General features: G+C 35.0%; 1 protein-coding gene across 1 annotated transcript; it reads right to left on the reverse strand.

The window, feature by feature from the left end:
- Positions 1 to 1,579: 1,579 nt before the first annotated feature.
- On the reverse strand, positions 1,580 to 26,902 carry LOC149422953 (putative cytochrome P450 304a1). Its single transcript, XM_089633029.1, has 10 exons — positions 26,797 to 26,902; positions 23,354 to 23,410; positions 9,272 to 9,517; positions 7,561 to 7,724; positions 6,856 to 7,128; positions 5,618 to 5,789; positions 4,604 to 4,784; positions 3,636 to 3,753; positions 3,211 to 3,355; positions 1,580 to 1,908 (listed from the first exon to the last, which is right to left on the reverse strand). Exons 1-10 carry the CDS (start codon positions 26,900 to 26,902, stop codon positions 1,739 to 1,741), a joined length of 1,632 nt encoding a protein of 543 aa, XP_089489155.1. The 3' UTR covers positions 1,580 to 1,738.
- Between the last annotated feature and the right edge of the window lie 407 nt (positions 26,903 to 27,309).

Here is a 27,309-nt window from a genome sequence, read left to right on the forward strand (position 1 = left end):
ATCGGCATTCCTACGTACCTACCTGCCTACGAGCTACCTACTTGCTGCTACGTCTAAGCGAACTACCTACGTCAATACATTGCGAGTTTGACTAGGTAAATTTCGCGCATTCGCTAGAAGGTTCTAGCCAATTGCCTAGGCGTACTTCCAGCACGATCGAAGTATCGAGATTGAGCGAGCAACCTCCAGTTTACTAGCGGTCTCGCGTAGCTACTACCGCCGTTGGCTTGACTATGTAAATAGGCCCGACGCAGCGAGCAGGCAGTCAGTCATTAGTCAGCCAACAATTTACCAGTCTCGCGAGTGACAACCTGCGTGCCTTCGCGCGCACTGGACCTCCGATACTTACACCCGGCTCTGCACAGTTCAACCATGGACTCCAACGGGATCATCACAGCGCCCTGGCCTCAGCATCCCTGGCCAGCGCTAAATCCACGCGCCTAGACCCCGCGGCATCCTCGCCGGCCTACATCTCCCGTTCAACCGCCGATAGGTCCATCGTATCTTTGGCTACCTTGTTCAGCACTGGAGCACCCGGAAGACCCATGGTCTTCACCAGTTCCTGACGCATCCACGAGTCCGGTCTCTATCAAGCGGCGTCGAATCACTGACCCGCACATTGACCACCGCCTGCATCCGGTGTCATCGCCATCGGTCCTGAAGTCATCTCCAATCATACATTCTGACTCAACAATAAAAACACTGTGACCTTCACAACCTCTTTCATTGTGTCTCCTCACCTGATCCCCAATTCAGCTTCATTCTTTAAAATTCCAGAGGTTTTAGGAATACATATTAACTTTTAAAGTTTTGTATTCATCTTTAGTTCGAAGCCGAGTCGAAGAAGAATTATATCCGACTTTTACAAAATTTAAATGGTAGTTTAGACACTAGACAGCCGTGATTTACATAACTTCATTGAATATCATATACCCAAGAGAGCTATACATTCCAATACTCTTACATTTAAAAGAGAACCAGAACTGAGCATTTCAAACACTCGCTTGTAACTAGATTACATGAAGTCTGTAATAGATACGCAGAAGTGGCGGATCTATTTAACGGGTAATAGGTACAAGATGGCTATTATGTAAAATGATTATTTTTGCTTATTTGTACATATCTTATTCAGTATGAACTTAATTTCATAATTTTCAGACATTGACTAAAAATGAACTCATGTTAGTTTGGTTATACTTTATTATAGCTTTATGGTTTATTACGGAGTGCTAAAAAAATGTTCTTAGTAATATAATATGTCACTTAAGAACCACTTAAGAAAACTGATGATCGGTGCCATTTTTAATTTTTGATAATTGCATCTGGATCAAAATTTGTTCCAAAACTAAAATTGCCTGAAAAAGGGAAATTTTTAAATGTTAAAAATTCTAAATGGCGCTGATTACCGATCATTTGCAACGCGAGTTTAAAACACCTCAACTTTAATAAAAAGAGAAAAAAATAATTCTTCAATATTTATTATCACGTACATAATAATCTATTTAGGATAACAAATAATTATAAGCAATAATTAGTCGCCTGAAATATCAATACAAATTGAAATCCCGCCAACGGGAGATATTTTCAATTTGTATTGATATTTCAGGCGACTTATTATTGCTTATAATTATTTGTTATCCTTTATGCTATGCATAAAATCTTGTCTTACAAACATTAGTTCATCATTAAAAATAATAATCTATTTAGGTTGATAAAAAAGTACAACATTTGCTGGTCCTCAATCTCTCGGGAAGAACTTGACTTGGAAATTCTCCGGCATTGTGATCAGTCCCGGCTTCAGTTTGGGAACAGAATCGTACATTTTAAATGTAAAATTCTGCAACAGCCCAGCGGCCATCAAGAACATTGTCTGCCGAGAAAAAGTCTCCCCTGCGCACAGTCTCTTACCTAAACAGAAATAATACATTTGTTGCATTTAAATAATTAAGTATGCATGTATGTTATCCGCAGATGCTGTGTGGAGGGTCTTTTTGAAGAAAGGAAGGAGTGATCCATGATGCTGTTTTTTTGGAGCACCTTCCATTGTAATACCGGTAGAACAAAGATGGCATTCCCACCTGATGACTGTGCTTTAAAAACTGCAATCTGTTTGTTAAGATCGGAGAGTCTACCAAACAAACTGCCCGTTTCTGCAGAGTCAAGACTTTTTTCCAGCTATTTTGGGGTTACAGGTCAGAGGTGCCTGCCGAACTCCATAAAGGGGTGCGTATTTTGCCAAATATGTAGCATCATTGTTAATAGAGGACAACACTGACAGAGGGTATAGTAATAATAACAACAAAACAATAACATTAATAATAGCGCTTGCTAAGCAATCGCGTGCTTTACATAGTTTTGCAGGATGGTTTGATATCACAAAAAGTGTTAAGCTAGGCTGCATAATGTCACCGTAGTTATTCAGTCTTTACATAGATGCATATATGTAAGAATTGAAAAAGGTGGAATTGGTCATGAAATTGAGTAATCTGAAAGTATGTTGCCTGTTGTATGCTGATTTCTAACAGTATGGAAGATCTACAGTCTCTTGTGTCTAGGATGAACCAAGTATGTATGAAGAATGAGTTAATGATGAATGTAAGTAAGTAAAGTCATGGTGTTTGAAAGAGAGAGTGTGTAATATAGTTGTGAATGATGAATACTTGGTACAAGTGGATGAGTTTGTGTATTTGAGAAGTATGTTTACTAGAAATGGAAAGGCTGATAGAGAAACTCCGTTAATGAAGGACTGAATTCGGTAGGCTCTAACAAAAAATTGTCAAAAGAAGCAAAGTACCTTCCCTGAAGTATGGCAGTGAGGCATGGAACAGGCAAAGAAAGGAAAAAAGTAGACTGAATGCTGTAGAAAAGAAATCCTTTTGCATTTACTCCGCACAGAAGGGCCTGAGGAAAATAATTTCACTCAGGACCTATGCCATCTTTGGGGATGCTGTGTGGTGGTCTTTTTGAAGAGAGAAAGAAGTGAATACGGGTCTTGAAGAGACCAATGTTGTAGGTGGGAGGAAACATAAAGGTCAGCAAATGGTTCCACAGCCGAGCCGCTGAACTCATGAACGAGTTGTAGAAACAACCCATTCTCATGTAACAAATGTCAACCATGTACAAATGTTTGGTGTGTTTGAAAGGATCAATGACATTCGTTCCTCGGATCATCTTCCGTTAAAATACCCTTAGATTTAAAATTATTTTTACCAGCGCCAAAAGGTAGTGATACATCCTTTTTCAGGTCCAGCTTCCCGTGGTAATCTAAAAACCTTTCAGGTCTGAAGTTTTCTGGGTCTCCCCAAATCTCTGGGTCCATGTGATAATCCATTAAATTCACTGACACCATGGTGTTCTGAAACACAGAAATAATGATTTATAAATCACCTCTAACCCTTCATGAACCAAACCACTCAAGCAAATTGATAATCCATAAAACTGAATTTAAATTATATATCCTGGAATAAACTCTTATTATTATTATTATGTCTAATGCCTCCCAAGCAACGATGACCATGTGGAATTGACAGGAGCCATTATTATCTTATTGTCGCTTTCCTCTTTCCACTTTTTCTTCCCTTCCCTCATTCCATTCTCCACTCTGTTTTCCCAAAAATATAATAACTTTTCTTTACCTGAGGTAAGAAGTATCCTTCAAACATTGTATCAACTTGAGCTCTATGAGCAAAACCAAGCGGAACAAGTGTTATGTATCTCATTATCTCCCTGATAGATGCCTCTAAGTATGGTAGTCTGCAAATTAAATATGTAGACATTTTCAATTAATACAATATGTTTTTTATAATATAACCATAATCTACAACATAAGAGGAAAGTGACTGTCTACATCTGATTTCGAAAAACTGCATGAAATCCAGGTAATGCAGGGCACTTCAAGCTATAAGTTGGTAATTTATTTTATTTTATTATTAATCACAAATAAACACAGCATTTCTTCATACAGTTACTTGTATTTTTTTATGTACTCACATAAAAAAATACAAGTAGCTGTATGAAGAAATGCTGTGTTTATTTGTGATAGTATTTATTTATTTGAGGTACTCACCTCACAAGAGTCCCAACCGCCAGGGCAGGGCCCTCAGTCAATAGCCCCTTGTCAAAATCAGTAGACCCCTATGTATGTGATCACTGTTATCAATAATATTCAGATGTTTTGTATTTTTGTGTGGCGCCATTTTTGAGAAAAATAATCTCAAGGGCGATGTGCTAGGACTGTTAGGTATTAGGTATTATTAGTGCCTTGGTAATTCAGCGCTCGGAGCAAACTTTTTATTTTTTATTATTTTGTAAGCACCGCGCAAGAGCCCCAACTGCTCCCAACGCGTTGAGGGAGAGTATTGTAAATATTGTGACACCTCACCTCATTTTATGTGGGATAACTCACCTCATTTGCGGTGGGAGACCTCAACACCTCATTTCAGTATCTGAATGGCCAGGTACTTCCACACCTTCGTCTTCCCCATCTCCTTCTCCTCCCTGCTACCTTCAACCTTACAACATACCCCAATTGGGAATGCCATAGTCTCACTCGCTCCAGATGATTGGGAGCAGTTTCAAATAAAATAAATAAAAAATAAACAACCTTTCTCGATCGTTAAGATTTGGTAATCTCTCCTTTCCGACCACCGTATCTATTTCTTCTTGGATGCGCTCCTGCATCTCCGGTCTCTGCATCAGCTCTCGGATAAGTAGGGACAAGGTAACACTGTTGGCTGAAGCAGACGGTAATAGAAAGTCCACACCCACGAGTGTTAACTGGTCATCTGAAATCATCAACTTTCAAAGTAAGAACTTTCATAATATATATTAGGTACATAATTATGAACAAATTCTCTGACTAATATATTAGTATTATTTATTACTAGTAGTTCTGTGAACAGCAGACCTTGTGTCCAAATAAGTATGTTTCTAATTTTTTTTTATATAATAAATCAAAACCGAAATTTCCTCCGATATCATTATAAACCATTTATATATATATTATGCTATTTTTTTTTTTTTTTTCCAAAGAAACTTCACTGTCTCAATGACAATTCTTTTTCAAACTTTCTTCAGGCAGGCAATATTGAGAAAAATGCAAATAAGAAAGTCCAAATAAACATGAAGATTTCACATTTGAAAAAAGAATCTTTACTGAACCGTAATCAAAGTTAGCCATCTAGTCAAAGTAAGGCTTGCTTGAATAATAAAGTGGATTCAGCAGATTTTCAATAACGGAAAACAAAAAAATTTACAGAAAAGTGCAAAACGGTTGAGTTGAAACAGGACTTCGCCACGCTGAGTCAATGAATTTGTGAATCCTCACAATGATAATTAACCTTTCCGGGAGTATGTACGCTAATGAACGACGGTACACACTTTCGCCAAAGGGGTATGGTATGGACGGCTAGGAAAACAGGGGTCGCATATTCTGTAAATATGCATTGTATTGCCATCTATGAGCATATTCCTATAACTTTACACCAATTTCAAACATTTTACATCATTATCGACAGAGATATCGGCTGTTATTTATTTTGCATACTATCATAAAATTTAATCAAAAAATATATTTTTTTATTTATTTTATTTTTCATTTTATAAAAAATAAACTTGCCAGAAAATGTTGAAGTTATTTCAGTTTCCGATTCGGATCCTATAGCCGATTCGGATTCTGTTGTCGATACAGATTCTGTAGCCGATTCTTCATTTAGTCTCCTTATGTATTTATCAAAGAAGTTTTGATCATATTCTTCTGCAAAATTTTCCCTGCAATCTTTTACGAGATCCTGAAAAGACATTTGGTTAGAAATTGTTCATCAAAGCAAATTGCCAGTAATTTACGTCTGCCCTCCAATGAAAACGAGTATTACATGGTTACTTATGCTATCGTGTATGGTTAACAAAGATATTTTCCTTGGGATATCATTATTTTTATCAATGTATCTTATAAATATCCATTTCACATGGCATTTGTAAACCGTTTAAATTTTTTTGCGCTCTTTTGTGTTCTATATCCAAATAACGGAACACTATTTTCCATTTATGTGGACATAGAACAAACCGACACCATTATTTTTTTTTTTTTTTGAGATAAGAACTGGGCATTAGTAAACCAATTACGAACGGAATATTGTTTTGTTTTTCGTCCACAATGTTCCAGGCGAACAACTCAATGATATTGGTCAAAAAGGATGTGGAACAAACTAATACAAAAGGAATAGTGAATTTCTGGCGAATTATTGGTATTGTTTTATTCTACATCCGGATGTATTACAAATCAACATTTATAATTGTTTTTTTAACAAACAATTCATCTTACTATTCTAATTGTAACTTGCAAAACTTGTTTTTTCCTAAAATAATTAAATTACTGCCGTCTATGAATGCGTATAACACGTGTTTGGTTTACCTCTAAATAAAACAGTACTTGGTGTGGAGTAGCTCTTCGCTTGGCCGACAGAGGTGATAGCAGCGACGAATAGCGAACCAAACGCCTGTGGCGGGAATATTGAAATATGCAGCTAACAGTATAGCACATTTTACTATTTAGTAATATATACTAGTATACTATTATATCATAGAGAGTATAGAGAAAACAAATTCATTAGAGTTGATAGAACCGGAGACACAAGTGTTTCCGGATGCAAGCCGTAAGTAGTTGAGAGTGAGTGAATACTCGTACTAGACTAATAAGTTTTTTGTAAAGCGATCCCAACAGTTCTAGAAGTTGTGGAAGGCTGGCGTGTTTTCACTGTACACTGATTCGATGTTTCCAGGCTGTAATGCACGCGGTCGTATTATCATACTAATTTATCTCTACATATGTACAATATATGTAATAATATACTTTACTCTGATAAATTTCAGCAGGACTCCATTACTTTCACACAGCGGTACAAATCTACTTGTGGTAGGGAAAATGTGTCGTATCCATGGAGTCATGGAAAGCATTCCTCCGAGGTCGTCGGCATTGCTCTGGAACTTAAGGGTGGCTCGCCCCACCTCCCGTAGCCTCTCATCCCACTGGCCATCCAGGGCTCGCCCCAGCGCCACTCCCAGGAAGGAGTTGATCGCAGGGACAAACAAAGCATCCGGTAATGACATGAGGTTGCCCGCGATTACATTCTGCAACAAAGGTAAGTATGATGTGATTTGATATTCTCACATGCGTATTATCGTGATGGTTGTGGTATTGGTAAGGCAATCGATATTCACCAAACTTCATAAATATTAATGGGGATGACGGAGCAAAACACAATTTTTGTGTTATGCAGTATTGGAACTAGAAAGCCTAGTTTTAACGATTTTACCACACTTACAATATCATTTCAAAATTTAAAACACCTTTACAACTAAAGCAGTCAAACATTATTTGGTATTTGTGCTATTGTTCTTCCACTAAATCCTATCTGCATTAACCTTTTAAGGACACTAAAATTTAAGCGACCCAAAATTATTGAGTGATTTTTATTAGAGCTCATAAGTGACTCCCAATAATTGCATGATAAACATAAATATAATATGTTATTTTATGAGAAATATTTGCAATAAACATACCTGATCCTTTGTGGGATTCCTCATGAGGTTTATAAACTGTCCAATTTCATCAGATGTGATTTCTTCTAGTCGAGCGCTTCGACATCCGAAACCCCAGTCTCTCATGTATCGTAATGAAAACCTACGTTGTTCGTGCCAGTAAGGGCCGTCGGTAAAGAAGATTCCTGGAAAATTGGTTCAGGACATGGCAAATAAAATATTTATGCTACAGTTTGACTTTGGGTAAAGTTGCAAAATTTTGCCTCATACTTAGTACTTTTTTTCAAATCACACTGGGTTTCAACTTAATTACATACTACCAGAAACAACTATTCATGTCAGGGTAGATGGTAAAAGATGCAAAGTTGACGGCCATGTTTTATCTTATTTGTATGATCTGAGTTTTATTTTTTTTTTTTTTATTTTTTTTTATTGTTGATACATTATTTTACAATTATTTCATATTTTAATTCAGTAATGTTGGCCTCACTGGGTTGTTTACCCGTGCTGAGGCCCCCATTTTATAATATAAGAGTTTATACATTTAAAAAAAAAAGAAAAACAACATTAAAATAAAGATAAATTTAAACTAAAAATAAAGATTAAAAATTAAAATATAATTATCACACTAAAAGAAAAATATTAAAAGAGAATGTAAATCGGCACTTATAATGATTTATGTGTTTGTGCGTGTTGCGTGTTTTATATATTTTTTTGTGTTGCGTGTATATGTTTTATTCTTTTATGTTATAGAATTTTGGTAATATTGTCTTTTTGTTCTTTAATCCATTTTTTTATTTTGCGTTTGAATTTATTTTTATTTTCCTCAATTTTTGTTTCAAGTGGAAGACTGTTGACTGGAATGCTTTAATAGCGTGGTATTTATGGTGTCTTTGTCCAAAGGTAGTGTTTACCGTCGGAGTTTTTATGTTTTCTTTGTACACTTGTCTGACCGGTCTATTAGTGATATTTTGTGTTTGTTGGGGTTTGTTTTTTTGTTCGAAAATGTAGTTTAGTAGTGTTTTAACATATAATTGGCGTATATCAAGTACGTCACAGCTTTTAAATATTTGGTCTGTGTCGGTTAGTTTGTAGTTTACTTTGAAGGCTAGGAAATAAGCATGAATTATTTAAGTAACCCAGACTAAGAACCTAATAACCTATGCTATACATCTCCCCTGACTTAAATAATTGTTTCATATGCATACCAATAAAATATTATGTATCTGAATCATCGATGTAGGTACTTAATGTAACTATGTTATTAATACAAATATATTGTATTGTAAAGGTATTATAACTATAGAAGAATGGCCACTGTCACCCATCAATATTATTATAAGAAGCAAGTTACGCAGTTATGTACGTTCCTTTAGAATGCTCCACGATAATGTCTATTCGAACTCTACCTGGGAATACTTTAGAATTTCACTTGGTGAAAGTAATTTCGTACAAAACATGCAGAATTGGATGCATTTATTTTTTGGCAGCTACATATGCACGGTATTCTTAGACAGAGAGGACGGACCGCCAAGCAAATCGGTCTTGACTCATTCACATTCATACATCGTCTCATACATACCTACTCTTCTATTATTCTAACTCTTGACATGGCCCGACTCATGTATGAAGAAATGAAGTTGGTTAGGATTATATTGAATATAACAATCAGACAGTTTGAAGCCCAATATATTATTCGAACTAAGAATAATTAGTGATTTCATTGTGTTACCTAGTTTCTTCCCTTCTCCCCTAAGAGTCCCCAGTATCACGGGCATCCTGCCGTCAAACTCGAGCTTATTGAGCACCACCTTGACCAATCGGCCGTGCACTGCCACAGCGGGGAAGTCTCCGAGGTAGTATCCCACGAGGGGGCTGTTGTAGGTCTTGGAAAGCCAGGTGAGAGCTCTCGCGGGGAACTTGTAGTCTAGAGCCAACAGGATAAAGTAGCTGCCCCATATTGGAAGTCTGGGTGGACCTGAATATTAAGATGGATTTTTAAAAATTAAAGTTGAAACATGAAGGTTTTTCATTTTCAAAAAATTTAAGGTTGAGAAATGAATATTGCAGTAAATAAATGTGTTTTGGTAGCATAAAGACTAGCTTAGCTATAATAAGAATAGGGTTCCTCCGAGACAGATGGAAAGGTTCTGCGTTTGACTCTTATTCGCAACCTAATCTTGTTATTTTTTCTTTCTATTTCACACAATTTGAATAATAATGGAACAATTTGTATAGCGCCGATTGTGTGAAAAATCACCTAAAGGGCACTGTATAAATATTACTTTCTGGGATTTATCTTAATGTACAATATATAGTTATTAAGGTAAACTGAGTTCAGCATGTTTCTGTAGGCGAATGTGTGAATGCACGGTTCGGTAGGAAACTGTGCAGGTGTGGGGGTCGAGCGCGATTCGGCAATCCTCGGCAATGCTTGTGCATTGATGTGACCCATTCCGATAGTTGATTTATGTTATTCCGTATCGACAGCATAAGAATTACGTTCATGTAAAGACACTAAATAAAGTAACACGTTTCATTAAAAATATATATGTATATTTTATTATCCAATCCAATCCAATTCTGATCAAACAAAGGTCATAGAAATTGATATACTAACATGATATCTGGACATCATTTGAATGACTTGAGGAAAACCACGTGACTATATTTTTGGTGCCAGGTGGTTTCGAGAATGCTAATTAAATAAATTACAACGACATACATTGACCGCCGAAGAGCATATATTGAAATATTTTATTTTATTTTCTTTATTCACTGACATGGTTATTACAATTATCAGGTATGTTTAAACCCCCAGCTAGGCACATGCCCGTATTGTGGTGGTTGATTATATATACAGTACATTAAAATAATATATCAAGTATGAAATATAGAAGAAATTAAAATAAGTATAAAAAGTATATAATTTAAAATAAAATAAGGGGTATAGAGTTTAAGAGAATATATGTAGTATACAATTAAAATATATATAAAAATTATGAAATATAATGTATATGAATGAATAAACTATATGTATGTAATGAATAAACTATATGTATGTAATGAATAAACTATACGTATGTAATGAATAAACCATATGTATGTAATGATTAAACTATATGAAATAACCAGACCCTGCGCAGAAGAGTAAAGGTCGCTAAAGTAAGGCAACCGTTTGCGGCGCAGTCCACTGTGGGACTTTTCTAATGCAAGATTTGAATGTTCATTTTTAACCGAACCGCCCAGTGTAGCGATACTAAAAATGAGTGATGTGGGGAAATTATAACTCACTTGTAAAAGTGTCTAACTAAACAGAGTATCTAAATATTCAATTTTGGGAACAAGCCGGAACTTTTGTTTACCCGATTTGGGATTTGTTGTTTTAACGTAGCCAGCAATTTTCACGCCATTGTAAAAAGGACCAGTAATTCAAAAGTTTCAAACATGTAAATATGTGCTTATAAAATTCTTGTACTAACTCGCGTTTTCATTTGTATTTCACATATTCATTTGTGTATGCATACAAATAAAATGTTTTATCATTGGTGTAGGTACTTGGTAATACAAAGTTTTCAATATAAATATATTATATTGTAACGGTTCCGTAAGTCTCGTTAATTAGAAGAACGGTCGCTGTCAACCATTAATATTATGAGAAGCAAGTTACGACGTCCTTCCGAATGCTCCATGATGACATGCATACGAGCTCTGCCTGAGAATACTATATAACGGACTTATGAATAACATGGTTCTCTTGTTTTATGAAAAATTGTGGGAAATAATTTAAGTAAATTTTATAAAAAATGTTATTAAATCAAAAAAAATAATAATAATAATATCCTGTCTGATTTAATCAGCAATTGATTGCTCTTCTTAAGCAAAAAAATAAGGTTAGACTTAGGTAAAAAAACATAATGCATCGGATTATCGAGAATTCTCTAATTTAAGAAAAATGGCAAAAAATATGCAAAGTTAATGTTATAAATCATACATTAACTCTGTTGAAAGTGGTCTGCATGATAACATAAAGCTATTCTGGTCATACTCAAAATCGTTACGAAAAACCAATTGCATTCCTAAAGTAATGCATCTTGATGATATTTCCACAAATGATGGAGAACACGTAGCAAACATATTCTCTAAATATTTTTAATCTGTTTACACTAAGTCAAAATCATCTACTGATTCAATGCCAAACATTACGGAGCACAACCAAAGCAACCTAGGTATAATACATATTAGTGCAGATGAAATAAAATGTTTTTTGAGTAAAATAGACTCGAGTAAAGAGTAAACTCGAGTCCTGGACCTGATAAATATTGCTGGTGGAGGTGTCGGTTAAAGCCGAAAGCTTGTACTCTAAATACTCTACTCTACTCTAAATGAATGATAACATTGACATCAGTGGTTGAGTGGTCATCGTATCTGGTTCCATTAATAATTGACTGAATAATTGGGATTTCTATAGTTTAAAAGCCCATAAGACAGAAAAATGCATGGGGTCGTCGGAAGACCCACTAGGTTTCAGACGTTTTGTTTGGCATCTTGTCCTGTCAAGAGTTAAGAAAAAAATGCTTGATAGTGAATTTTTTAACTTCTGATAAACCTGTGTGGGGTCAAAATAACATTGATTTGGCAAGTTGAACCCAATGAATGTGCAGGCAGGGGCGCCGCATTCAAAAACGCCGCCACTATCAACAATATTTTATATTATAGTGGTTTATTTTTGGGGTACTATGCCATGTTGCGCTACCTCCTTCTTCAGCCAACGTTTCTGACAATATTAGTGTTATTATTTATTATCAGGGCAGATGTGCAAACGAAGCAGTGATGCCATACCGCGAAAATAAAAATCGGTAGATTCAGGTGAAAAAATTGGTAGATTAGAGACAAAAATCGGTGGGTCGATAAAATACGTGTAGGTGCTAAATCAGTGATGATAAACCCGAAATTTTAAAAATCCATGGGGTGGGGGTGGGGGTGGCTACAGAATTTCAAAAAGAAATAATTCCCCACAATGTGAATTTCAGGAAAAATCCTCAAAATTCAGAATTTTCCATTTCAGTAGATTTTCTATGAACATCGGTAGATTTTTGCCGAAATCGGTAGATCTACTGAAATTAGGTAGATCTTCCGGTAGGTGTGGCATTGGGTGTAGTGTGTGCTTATGCATGTAGATGTGATACCGTTTTGCCAGCTCCAATTTGGAGCTGGAAGAGAAAGTTAAGTTTATAGTACCTAAGGTAAATGTTTGCAGCGCAGTTCAGTGTGGAACTTTTCTACGCAGGATCTTACTGCGTCTAATTTATGTAGATTGCTTACCGACCCGTGGGCTAAGGCTGAAAATATTGCTATGCGTACGTCGGTCGCGTTATATTTGTAACAATACTGGTTAAAATAAAAACTATAACCTACATATAATGCAAGGCTTAATATCCGTCAGCATAGTAGAAAATAAATTATCGATATGTTGTCTATTTAAAAAAATATATTATAGGTAGTGAAAAGTTAGTAAAAATTTAATTTCATAATATCTAATAAATACAAAAGTCCAAGAAAATCAGTCATCAGCTATTTTACTACAACAAGCGCGTTACAAACATTAATTGAATTAAATTACTAGTTATTATACCGGTGCTAACTACGATTTCTGAGTCATCTACCGAAAAGAAAGCAATTCCTTAGAACAGGGGTCGGCAAGAATTCTTAGTGGGGTCCGGAATCCGGATGCTTTAAAAAAATTGCGATCTAGGGAAAGCAAAGAAAACCCAATATAAGTTTCTCAAAAAGCAACGTATCTGAAAACTCATGTCATTAGTTTATAACAGGGATTCCGGAACTTTGTTAAATGCTTAACTGCGAAATCTTTAACGTAATTTTAAAACTTAAACCTTTAAAATACCGGACCACAAGTAAAGCGCTAAAAGCTAAAAAAATCTCCATTTAAAGTAAAACCACATAATTTTGACATTAATTTACTGAAATTAAAGAAAATGAAAAAAGTCTATAATATTTCGCATACAACAAAAACACTTACAGAAACATTGTTACACCCAATATATAAATTCAGTTGAGTCTAGTATTCCAACTAACAATAAAAGTCTCTGGAATTACGCTAAGAACAAAAATAGGACAAATGGTTTTTTGCAAAAAAGGTCAGTAATAACAAACTTAGTCAACTTTACCGAATACTTAACAAGCAATATGGATAATGGACATCAAGTAGATGTTATCTACACAGATTACTCGAAAGCTTTCGATAAAGTTAACCACTCTATCCTCATTAAAAAATTACACCAATTAGGAATCCATGGCGACTTACTTAGGTGGCTAACTTCATATCTGCAGAAAATACTACAGTGCGTATCAGTTGAGGGAACTAAGACTAGTTTTTTTACTGTGCCCTCTGGCGTACCGCAAGGTTCTCATCTGGGACCATTATTGTTTAATGTATATATATTTGATATTTATAAATGTTTTTACATGCTAACTACCTTACATATGCAGATGACAAAAAAATATACTTAGTAATCAAATCTATCAATGACTGCATAAAACTTCAAGAAGACCTAAATCGCCTTTTTGCATACTGTAAATTAAACAAATTAATCATAAACATTTCTAAGTGCAACAAATTATCTTTTACGCGTAACAAAAATAAAATTTCTTTTAATTATAACTTTCATGATACACATATCAATGAAATAGAATCAATCCGTGACCTTGGGGTAGTACTGGATGTAAAACTAAATTTTATCAAACACATTAACGAAGTAATCAACAAAGCCAATAAAATGTTGGGATTTATAATTCGCATATCTAAACCTTTTTGCAATATTAAAACTATGTATTCCCTTTACTCCACGTATATCCCCCCCCACTTAGAATACTGCACACTAATTTGGGCACCGTTCTACCAATGCCATATTGACAGAATCGAAAGTGTGCAAAACAGATTTTTTAAACACATAAATTATAAATTCAAATTACTCTTTGCAAATAACACCGAATCCTTAAAATTTCACAACTTTACTCCACTTCAAACACGTAGATTAATATCTGATCAAATATTTTTATACAAAATTCTGAATAACGGCCTGGACTCTCCTGAACTCGTAAATTATTTAAGAATTCACATACCTACAAGGCCAACCAGACAAAACCATTTTTTTTCATTTGCCCGCGTGCAGAACCAACCTTAGAAAAAATTCTCCAATCCCCCGTATATGCGCGCAATATAACACGCAATTTAACAATATCGACATTCTTAATAATACTCTTGTGAAATACCGAAACAAAGTCAAGCGTACGACCACAAATGTTAATTAAATTAATGCACAGTTATAGAAAAGGTACAACATGAGCAATATGAGTATCTCCTGTCCCCATCCCATCTTCCTCTGCCTCTTGCCCTTTCCTATTCCTTCTTCCTTCTAATATATTTATATGATTTTTTTTTCTTTTTTGTTAATTTCATTTTCAGTTAATGGTTATAACCAATTACAATTTTGTATTATATCATATTAACCAACATTAGCATAAGAAACTATTTTGGCTTACCTCATATTTAACCTCTTGCATAACTCATCCTGTATAAAATTGCTGTTTGTTTCTTACAATAAATAAATAAATAAATATTTCAATATTTTGGAGGTTCAGTTTTAGAATCTTCGCGGTCCAGATTCGGACCGCGGTCCGCCTGTTGCCGTCTACTGATGCAGACTATTAATCAAATTCTGTGTAATTTTTGACAATATGGGTAATTATTATCGACTTATTATTAACATACATTTACAAATATTATTATCTTACATATCTCAAAATATAAAAATTCAGCGGGCATTTGTTTGCGCTCGCAAAACTCGAAAAGTAGTCTACCGATACCGTTGAAAATTTCAGCGTTTGTTCTTATTAGCGCCAGGAGTGTTTAGAGATTTGGATGGTAGCAGAAGTCGGGGACGCCCGGGGAATACTTAACGCAATATATCTGCACCGAAATGAGATACGAAGTCGAATGAAAGTCGATGTAATGTAGTTTTTAACAGTAACATTGTGGTATACAGCAGTGAATGGTGGAAGAAGTGGGAGACGGCTGAGAAATATATTAGCAATAGAGAAGCATTGCGGGGTCCAGTAGTTCATTAATACTGACGCATTATGGGTAAGTATTTAATGGTATTAATCTAATGATGTTAATAAAATTGAAAATATCCAAAACAAATATTTTCAAAGCTCCTATCGTATATACTGCTTTACATAAACAACAGAAAAATCTTTGATGGCTTTTTCTAATACCTGCTTTACACGATACTTTTTTTTCAAACCGATCCCCACAACGGGACCCATTCGAAAAAAAATCGATTTACACGATCATTATTTTCATATTTACGATTTCATACAGATAGTTGCCATTAGAGAAGAAATTATATTTTGAGACGGTACTTAATCGTCAACACCTTGAGCATTATCATAGATCGCAATTATGAAAGCATCTGTCACTATCATTTGCGGGTTTATTTATGTTTGCGAGCTTTGTCACGTACTTGGTCATTACCCAATCGATGTTTTTGTCTATCTGTTCGTCTTTGAACTTTTATCATAATGATTGTTCCTGATCGTCGTATTTGGTCGGTACGATATTCGCATAATATATGTGGTGGAACTACCAAAACTGTCTCTATTCATGAATTAAAAATTATGTTTCAATACAAAGTTAACACACATATTATTTATTCTATGAGTTAATGTACGTAGGTATATAAAGTTCTCGTGTATTATTTCATCAAAACAAAATGTCAAATCATTAAACATACACGCGAAACTTACAATACCTAACAGTAATACTCATTCAAAATCAGTAATAATAAATACATATTTAATTAATAATTAAACTTTTAATTCAAATTTTTAATATAAAACTGAATAAAATGCAACATTTTCACGTGATAGGGTGCGTAAAACAATGAGAGATGGCAGAAACGAAATGTCAAATCATCAATCATACACGCGAAATTCACAATACCTAAAAGTAATACAAGTTCACAATCAGTAATAAATAGATATTGTAGTCTTTTAACTAATACTTTAAATATAAAACTGAATAATAAACATGTATGAATAACTATATTATGTGAAAATATTCACGTAATGTAGTTACGTAAAACAATGAGAGAAAGCAGAAGTCTGCTTCTGTAAATTGTCCTTCATAACGCCCGTAATCTTAAACTGTATGAAAATCGGTAATACCAACACACGTCACTCACGATACCAACTACCATAATAGAACGGTGACCGGATAAATCAAGGCTGCCCAACCCCAGGCCCGCGGGCCACATTGTGGCCCGCGAACGAATTATAAGTGGTCCGCGTGGACCATTTTCAAAATACCGCCAATTTTAAAATGACTTGGATCGAAAAATATTTTCGTATCATTGCATCGTCCACCAGGAGGCGTTGTGTGCAAAGGACATAAAGTTGAATGATATAATAGAGCTGGTAGTGCGCTGAGATTTTTTGAAGAAGAAATCAGCGAATTTGGAGAGTTACAACTGTATTGCTCTGTGTGATGGCTTTCAAGGGGCAACATGTTAAAACATTTCTTCATCTTGAGAGAGCAGGTGTTGGAATTTTTAGAAGAAAAATGGGAAAAAGTGATTTACTCAAGAATAAGTACTCGTTGAGTGATCTTGCATTTCTTGTTGACATAACCAATTATCTCCATATTTTAAATCTCAAATTACAAGACAAATATTGTTCACTTCCGACTATGTTTAGCCAACGAAAATATTGATCTGTTTCCCATACTCAAAGATTTGAAAGAGAAGTTCAATATTGCCACCATAAACTGTACTAAGTACGAAGCTAAAAATAGATGCTTATTACAAAGCAGATTCCAGGACTTTGAAAGTACAAAACAAATTTTTTTTTTTTTTAATCCTTTCTCAATCAGTGAAATAATTAGTTATACTGCCAATATCCAGTTAGAACTCGCTGAACTGTAAAATTATTCTGCACTGAAAAACCTTTTTGCAGAAAAAATATTTTCCAAGTCACAAACTTCTTCAGAAGAATTTGGAGATTTCTGGAAATTGATGCCAAAGGAAGACTGGCGTTTCAATTTTGAAGTAGTTTTGGATCAACGTATGTTTGTGAAAATTTTTTCTAACCTTAATTCAGTAAAAAGTAAATAGTAAAAATACCGCACATCTCTAACTGAGCAACATAGGTCTGATTTGTTGCTACTGTCAACATCTGAACTGACTCCTAACATAGGAGAATTATTAAAACAAAAACAATGTCAGAAATCACATTGATTGTACCAATTACTTGGATTTAGATTTTTGTTACATAAAATTTTAATAATAAATAATAATAATAAATTTATTTCACATAAAAATCATACAATAAAACATGCGGAAACTTTGACTAGCCAACTAGGAATGGATCCTGTTTAGGCCAGTCAAATTGACAAGTTTAGTTCATATTATAATTTAGTAATTAATATAAAACAAACCGGTAAAGTAAATAACAGCCAGATAGTAGTAATAAAAAGTAATCACCACAGGAGTAGTAAGGTAGGAAAAATGGGAAGGGTAGTTTATAAGTTTATAATATAGTTGGATGATTAGAAAATAATCGATAGCATTGATAAATAAAGTGCAGATTAATACAGAATTGACAATTGTGTTCAGAGGTGATAAATATGTGTTTTTGTATTGTATGTACTTTAAAAAATTATGTATCAGTGTTTTGACAATAATGTACATATATATTTTTTATAATTTTTTATAATGAGATTATCTATTGATCAACATATCTTCACTTTTTACCATCCCCAAATCAAGGAGCCAGTCGTTGACCAATTTGCGCAAAACATTTGTACTTTTCGTTTTCCAAGCATTAGGAATGATATTAAATAATTTAGGTCCTAAGTACGAGAATTTCCGTTGCCCAAGGGACGTCGTGGTTTTTATTGGGACTATTGGATTATTCCTTGAAAGTCGGGTGTCGTGAAGGTGGTCGATGGAAGGGAAGTGCTGACGTTGTTTTTGTGCAAGTAATATAATCTTTCTAATATACAGTTGTCTAACATCGAGAACTTTTATTTCCGTGAATAATGCATCACTGGGGTACCTGAATGGTTTTTTGAGGATGACTCTTAGGAGTGATTTCTGTGCTTTAACCGAGAGTCTAATATTGTTTTGGCACAGCCACCCCAACCTAGGGATGCATATTCGAGTAAAGAATTACACATGGAATAGTATATTGATTTCATATCTTTTACAGAGAGAATATTTCTGATGGTCATAAAGAGGTGGGTAAGTTTTCTGACTTTTGAGGCAGTTGAGTTAATGTGTTCTTCCCATCTCAGATATTTGTCAATGTTGATTCCTAAATATTTTAAACTATCTACGGATTCTAGGTTTTTGCAAGTACAAGTATTCGGTTCATTACAAATGTGAATAGTAATATTCACTATTTCCTTGGGTTGTCCCGCTTGAGTTGCACTAAAACGTATAAATTTTGTCTTGTTGAGAGTAAGGAGATTATTATCCAGCCAATGTTTAACATTGTTTATCCCAATTTCGGCTTTTCTATGCGTTTCGAACCAGTTTTTCGCCTCAAATATTAAGACCGTATCGTTAGCAAAAGTGATGATATGATCGGCAAGGTTACTGTTACAAAGATCATTAATATAAATATTAAACAATATCGGTCCTAAGGTACTTCCCTGTGGAACACCAAATTCGATATTGGCTGGATCGCTTAGAGTGCCACTAATATTAACTCTTTGGCTTCGATTTTCTAGATAGCTTCCTAACCATTGTAACTGCCCCTGAATACCGATTCGTTGAAGTTTTTTCAAAAGGATTTTGTGCGAGATGGTATCGAAAGCTTTAGCCAGATCCAGAAAGAGCGCGATTTTGTTTCGGTATTTGGCAGTAGATGCTATTTATTTTATTATTTTCATAAACGACAATAAAATTTCAATATTCTAAAGGAGGCCCACCACTTCCCCGCTCTGTTTTAGGTACTGATGGTACCCCTTCAGAGCTTTCGCAAGGACGCTAATTTTTAACGAGTCTACATTTAAAGTTTCAAAACAAGACCTCCAAAATGTCCATGCATACAATGTTATTCGCAGTATGCAAGTGCTGCGTATTAGTAACTTGTTAGTAAGATCTATTCTATCTGGTTAGTTTAACAGGTCATATGTACAAGGTATCAACAATAACAGGAAAAAATAATAATTTACAGCCACCTGCAAAAATGAAAAATTATGAGACAAAAAAATTGTGAAATTCGCACCTCATTGTGTGGTGGGGGGGGGGGGGTAAAAAAAATAGGAACCGTCAGTAGTCAGTGGCCCGCCAGTGACTTTTAAATCGTCAATTTTGCCTAACTGTTAAAAAGGTTGGGCAGCCTTGGGATAAATCATCAAAATGATAATTCATAAGGTGATGAAACATAAACTTTATTAACTGGATTAAGTAGGTTAGGTTAGGCTTAATTTTTTTTTCATCGTTTATGATGACTTTATATCACTTTTTAAAGGTGTGTTGAATTGTCACTGTGTTGAGTTATCATGGAACCAATAGAACACGTCTCCTTTTTCATTTCGATTAGACAAACTGGATGAAAAAAGGTGTCATATAAAACGGGTATTATACAAAATTGTGAACTGTCTTGTTGACTCTACATATCTGTTTCGTGGCAACGAAATGCGATATTTTCACCGACGTATTTCGAACATCGCACTGTAAATCCAAATACGCATAAAACTCTATAGGACGTATCGTAAAACTCACAATGCCTGACGAGATGTAGACATTTTCAACTGTAACTTGAAATCACATAATGAAGCCCATTAAATTGATAATTAAAAATACTTTTATTTTATGAAAATTATAACATCATTATCCTTAGTTCATTTTATTGTTTTGAATAGTGTAATCATGCGGATACTGTATTTTATTACTTGTTTACAATATTTTTGTAATGTTTTCCTTTTACATTTCAGATTGTGTTGGTACAAATACTTAATCAACATTAAATTTAATGGAACTTTATTGGTCTAGAACGTACGAATGTTTATTGTTTATACTTTTAAAAGTTTGTTTCCTAAATAATTAAATAAATAAATTGCATCAATGGTAGATTTTATCTAATTTTTTTAAATGCGCTGAAATATTAGACATTTTTTTGCACAAATTGCAACTGCATGGTTTCATAGCTTCTTCTGTTTTCCGTTTTTCGAAAGAAGAGCACAATTGTCAGCAAAAAAATTTAATTTAAATATGTAGGTACCTTAGTGGCAATAGGGAAGTTTAGTTAGAATATACCTACGTAGTTTTTTCAATTTATAAGTTTCCTCCAAACTGTGTTATAAGATGTAGTATTTTGACCGCACTGCAAATAGGCACAGATTATGGAAATTAAACTTCGTTTCAACATATTTAGGTAAAACAATTATTTACGTCGAGGGACATGCACAAAATATGTATTGGTTTATTAGTTTGGGTTTTTCAAATAATGTGGGCGTATTTGGATTGAAACGAAACCTTTCGCAAACATCGCTCCATACTAAAAAAAATCTTAATCGTGGCATAAGATCGTTTTACAGTGGAAATTTCCAAATGGCGGCATAAGATCGTTTTACAGTGAGTATTTCCAAAAGGCGGCATAAGATCGTTTTACAGTGGAAATTATAAAATGGTGGCGTAAGATCGTTTTACAGTGATAATTTTCAAATGGCGGCATAAGATCGTTTTACAGTGGAAGTTTCCAAATGGCGCCATAAGATTGTTTTACAGTGGATATTTCAAAATAGTGGCTGTACAGGGGAAATTTTTAACTTTGAGTCAATAAAAATTGTTGCTTGTTTTCCCGTTTCTGCCGGCGTAAATTCTAGTTTCTCTAGTAATTCTAGTTTCTTCTGGTAATTCTAGTAAATCTAATTTCTTCTGGTAATTATAGTTTCTTTTGGTAAATCTAATTTCTTCCAGTACTTCAAGTTTCTTCTAGTAATTAAGTTTTTAAAAAGTGTAATTTTAATTATGTTATCATTATCTTGTTATTCGTAAAATGTTACGCCTGTCGCCATTTCAGCAGGTTTCTACCGATTTTAATAAAATGTTTTATTTATTTGTATCATTAACGCCTTTCGGCTTTTACATATTATAAGGCAAACTATAATACGAGAAATGAAAATTTCTCAAATAATAAAGATCCGTGTGAAACAGCAAAGGATAGAAGTGTAAATAACAAAGCAAACAATGAGATCCTGGGTAAGTAATAAAAGATTGAAAATTGGAATGTAAAAATAGATGTATGTATAGTTAAAATATAAATAACAAAAAAAATATTTTTTAAAAAACTTTGCATATTAATTGTTATTATTTTTCTAAAACTAATTCTCTAAAATTCTGTACATTGAATTACGTTTGTGGTTAATTTCATTATTGAATTTTATTTGTGTATGTTGAATTACGTTTGTAGTTATTTAATAACTTTGAATACTGTTTACACATCGCCCAAAAATTATTTTCTTTTTGTATGTAAATACTACTCCCATAAACACGAGCTACTAATGGAGTAGTAGAATAATTAGGAAAAACACATGTTATAATTTATAATGTTATATTATTTTATAATAAATAAATAAAAAATTACAAAAAATATACCTATATTATTTATACATATGTATATGTAACTAACTTAAGATAAGACGAGAAACGTAGTAAATTCTTATGGGTAGGTATACACCTGATAAGTAACATATATACCTGGTGGAAAGTTTTTGTTTGGTCTGGTAAAAGTAAACTTGTAAAATGAATACAGAAGCAAAGCTCCAATGATGTACAGCAAAACTATAGCAACTAGCATAACGAGGCCGTAAATGATACTGACTGGATCATCATCATGAAAAATGCAAAAGTAATCAAGTGCAAGTACAAACAGTAATCATTCGTTAGCGCAGTGACAGATTTCAGTACTAATTATTTGCATGGATACAATAAAAGTGCGTCGCCAACTTCCTTTTATTTTTCCGTCTCCTGTATACAGATAAGTATAGTCGAAATCTCGTGCACTGCCTCTGTGTGAGAGCATCGCTTGAATAACGCATTGATCCGCTCGGCTCTCAAGCGGGACCAACTAACTCCCCAGTTGGCACACAGTTACCAATCGATTTGGAAATTAGGGAAGTTCTTGCAAAAAGAGTTGACAAGATGTAGGACCACTGTCCATCTGGGCGTCCAATGACACCAGCGGAGCGGTGTCCTTCCCCGGATTGCTGAAAGAATGACAAGCGCAATGAGATAGTTCAAATACGGTAAGATGGACTTTCTCCTTCTTCCCGCCAGTTAAACTCAGAATAGATAGGGGCTTACATTAGTTGGGATCACCACATGACTCAACTACAGCGGTCCGGTCAGGGGGAGTTCAGGGGGAGGCTGTATCTACAGCCTGGCCCTGTCCCCTCATTCGAACTGCGCGTGTGGTGATAATAACCAATCGACCGAGCACATTCTGGCATTGCGAGGTCATGATGGACGCTAGAAATGAAATGCTGGATGGTCTGGACCAGCTTAGAATGCGGATCTTGTTTCGAATTAGCGAAATTTCGAATGCTTGAGGAAGTTTACGGGAAGTGGGATGAACGATGGCTTGAGCTTAGAGACGAGTCTTAGATTTAAGTCATCTTGAGTTTCTAGTGATAGGTGTGATTGCTCCTGGTCCCCCATGGTTATCCTACGGTTTACTTATATTATTGAACATGCCTTGAACTGTAAATATTTTTAATCATTACCTTGCCTATCACTGTCTTTAACGTCTTCAGAAAGGACAGAAGGGAGGAGGAGTACTGCTAGCCGCGAAACGTGACCGCACAACCCAAACCCAGAGGCTTACCTATCTGGAAAATAAAGACGAGAATATGTGGATAAATACATGCCTAAATGATTTTGGAGTTATTTATTTTCGCATTTTTTAAAAAGATCACCGAAGTCTGTTGGTTTTAAGTTTCGTTTTTTCTTAGTAATACTTTATTATTACTTCTAGGAATTCCGTTTTCAATAATGTGTTGTTTTTTTTTTAATTTAGGTGTATTTTTTTTCTTTTGTTGATTAAGGTTTTATGAGGCCTTTGGTTATCCAGTCTGGGTTATTTGTGTTAATTTTAGTGATGCTAATATAATTAATTTTATTTGCGAGGTAGTTTACAAGATTGTCATAGTTTAATACCGAGTATATTAAAATGAAAGGGATTTTGGATGATATCATTATTTAGATTATCAAAATCATATGTGTATATTTTTGGGACGACTCAATAGATGTGTTTTTAGTATATGTGTGAATTACATCGAGTAGTAGAATATTGTGTCGGATATTGAATTATCACATTCGTGTGAGTATGACAGTTTTATGTCGGTGACTATATATTTTTTTTTAAAAGAAAGACAAACATTCCCGGGTTACGAATAACCTGACAATATTTGAAAATCTCCTACTACCACCACAGAAAGCTGAAAATGTTGCTTGTGTTGTGATGGAGGACTCAGCCGGCCGAGGAATTGAACACACTACGCCTATGATCAATGATTGTGTTTGTATTGTCTGTGATGCGTGTTGCGTGTTTTTTTTTATTTTGTTCAAAATAGTCGAATTATTTAATCTAATTGTATTTGTGTATTTACAAGTGTGTGTATTAGTTGAATCAAGCAGATTTATATTAAAGTCTCCAAATGTAATACCTTTTTTATATGTTTCTAGCTGAGAGGAAAGTGTCTCCAAGAAGTCTTTGATAACAGTATTTGGTTTTTCATACACTAATCCTATTTTTAGATTGAGCTTGTTTACATGAATCCATAGAAAGTTGTTATCAGAGTCGCACTTGTTATCAATCACACTGTATGACTTCAGCTACTCTATCTTCTATAAAAAATGTGGGTATGTAAAGAACAGTGTCTGAAGCGGTCGGATGGACCGCCTTTCATTTTTATACAAATCTGTAGTTTTATTTTGATTTTAGATTGATGAAATGTTGCACACTTGACGTTCAAAATAAGAGGAAAATTACTGTATTTTTGATGTGACAAGAGCGCCTCTGTGTGTACAGTATAAAGGTAGGGGAGCAATGTCGCCACCCGGTTGGGCAGCATTGCGAGGCGGGTTAAGTTAAGGTCTGTAGAAAGGAATTTGTTAGTGCGGATCTTGAAGAGGTCCGGATTCTATGAAGGAATAAAAACAGATGTCGGAAGAGCTCGTTGCACATACGAGCCGTCTTACACAAAAACGATTCGAAAAAGCGGCCCCTTCTCATAAAGTAAACACCAACTGTGAACGCATGTGCATCGGGGATCAGTACTGCTAGTTCCTTAGATCAGGTTCTATTGAAATATCTGTAAAACAGACTCAGCATGCCCACATTGCGTCTGTGCATTAGAGATCGCAATCGGTCTGTTGACAATGGAATGTTGCACAGACTTTCGTCGGTTTATCATGTATTTTGGGGCTCCAGCCCAGAGGTTGCTCCCAAATTCAATTCCTGGGCATACTTGAGATTTGTATAGAGTTAACAACTAGTTACTATTAAAAAATCTGCTGGCATTATACAAGACACCCAGTTTCTTGGAAGCCAGATTTACTCGGGCTATGGATTTATATATTCTAGTTATAGGCCTAGTCGTAAGACAGTAGTTATAGGCCTTAGTCGTAAGTCATTAAATATAAGTTTTAGATGTAAGTCAGTAGTTCTAGTATTAATTAAGTATTAGTATATAAGTATTAGTTCTAGTATTATTTAATAAATATCTTTATACAGCGCCCTTGAGGTATTTTTCACGAAAACGGCTCCATATATAAATTATATTACTATATAAATTAGCCAAATATTATTATTATTATAGAGCTCCGATACTTGAGCTGGTCTGATATACTTACTCCAATCATTTCAGTAGTCTTTATTCGGGTGGGTTCTTCCATAAAATAGACAGTTATTGATATCAGCTCCTTGCCCAAATCAGATCCGCTTGAGTTTTTGAGACGTTGAAACTGACCAGGTTGGCCTTACACCAGGCACGCATCTTTCAGAGACGGTGGTCAACTTTTTGTTCGGGCATGGAAGGAGGCTTGTTAAAAAGATGACCCTCGCGAACGGTGCTGTCTTCAGCGTTGCAATGAACTCGTGCATATTCAACGAGATCGTTTATGTGCAACAAGAACAGTGTTGGTGACAGCACAGATCCTTGTGGAACCCCCGCATTGATTTGGTGCGGAGAGGAAGAAGAGCCGTCAACTATGGTTTGAATTGTTCTTCCCTTGAGAAAGTCCGCAAACCAACTATGCGTGGTTGGTTCTAGATCTGATTTTGGTAAATTCTGTGTTAAAACCGGGCAACGCCGTGAACTAAAGCAGCCAGCAAGGTTACAAGTAGGGTAATTAGCAAAATTCAGCTAGACTTGTTGAGATAATTGACGATTTGAGAATATTTAAATGTACCTACAATATATATAGTAATATCTTGTGCAAGAGTAAAATACGCTTATGTAGGCCCGCTGCTGCCACCCATGCGTAAGTGGCACGTTCAGGGAATGGCACGTATAGAGATCTCGTCATGTTCAAACTCATTTTCATTAATAATAATAATAATAATTGTTAATTAATAATAAACTTCCGATTTTATTGTCCGGGTTAAATCTTCCCCATAGGAAAAACTAAACCCTTCCACTCACTTTTCCACAAATGATCATCTAGTCAATCAACATTATGTAAGTGCATTATATAAGCAAAATAAATAGAAAACAATACAAGAACAACACGTCAACTCACCAGAGATCAAATGGAAAAATAATTCACCTACTCCAGATATTTTCATATCAGAGGGTTCGGCTCGGTAGAACTTCTAACAGGGCCTATAAATCCTACTGATCAATAAAAAAATATCCTATCCTAATAATAATGTGGGGAGGTGAGTGCAATCCCACACATTCCATAAAATATAACTACAATGTTATATACAGAGATAAGTAAGTACAAATAAAATAAAAAATGAAATTTAAGTTTGATAAAACATAAGAAAAAGTAAAATGAAATACATAGAATAGAGAGTGATATCATAAAAAAAAATAAAAAAACATGTACATTTCTTGTAAGCTTATTGGTATATCGGAGCGATAATTATGGGGGCCAATATTTTTCTCCAATGTTTTTCGATGCTCGATCCTGAGGTCTGGCGGGATTCGATGATGAGGACGTTTCTGGAGTTGTTGATCCTTCCTCTCGTTCCTGCTACCCTGGTTCTCATTAGGGCTGCAAAGCCGGGAACTCTCCCCTCCATGAACATCGAGGAGGCACTGCATTACCTTGGAAGTCCGAACATTATGCGGTAAGCATTATTATATTGAATCCGAAGCCTTTTCATGGTACGCTTTTTGAAATTGGCCCACAGCTCGCAAGTATACAAGGTAGTGCAGAAAGCTGAGAATAGCGTCCTTTTCACCTGCGGGCTGCAGAGTCGGAATCTTCTACTAAGCATGTTACTTTTTGTACTGGACGGGTGTCCGCACAAGACTGTAGATTTAGGCGCCGGTTCCAAACCGTGTATTCAACCGATGAGAATGCTCCTTTACGGTCGATGATGATGATAGTAGAAATATTTGATGATGAAATCTGCCTCCTGCACCCAGGCTTGGTGAATGTTGGGCACTGGGTGTGCTGTCGTCTCTGCTCGCTTCTGGCGTTGGCGGTTTTCCAGAGGAGGGCCGGC

The sequence above is a fragment of the Hesperophylax consimilis genome, chromosome 6 (genome assembly GCF_061612785.1).
Source record: "Hesperophylax consimilis isolate HC1 chromosome 6, BYU_Hcon_1.0, whole genome shotgun sequence".
Classification (NCBI taxonomy): Eukaryota; Metazoa; Arthropoda; class Insecta; order Trichoptera; family Limnephilidae; genus Hesperophylax; species Hesperophylax consimilis.

What these genes read in the sequence shown, in the direction of transcription:
- LOC149422953 (XM_089633029.1), bottom strand. Translation starts at nt 26,902, where the DNA reads ATGCAGTGCCTCCTCGATGTTCATGGAGGGGAGAGTTCCCGGCTTTGC. An exon ending in GGGAGAAGGGAAGAAACTAG is followed by an intron (nt 7,725 to 9,271) that starts GTAACACAATGA and finishes CCAATTTTCCAG; the next exon opens with GAATCTTCTTTACCGACGGC. An exon ending in ATCACTACCTTTTGGCGCTG is followed by an intron (nt 1,909 to 3,210) that starts GTAAAAATAATT and finishes ATTTCTGTTTAG; the next exon opens with GTAAGAGACTGTGCGCAGGG.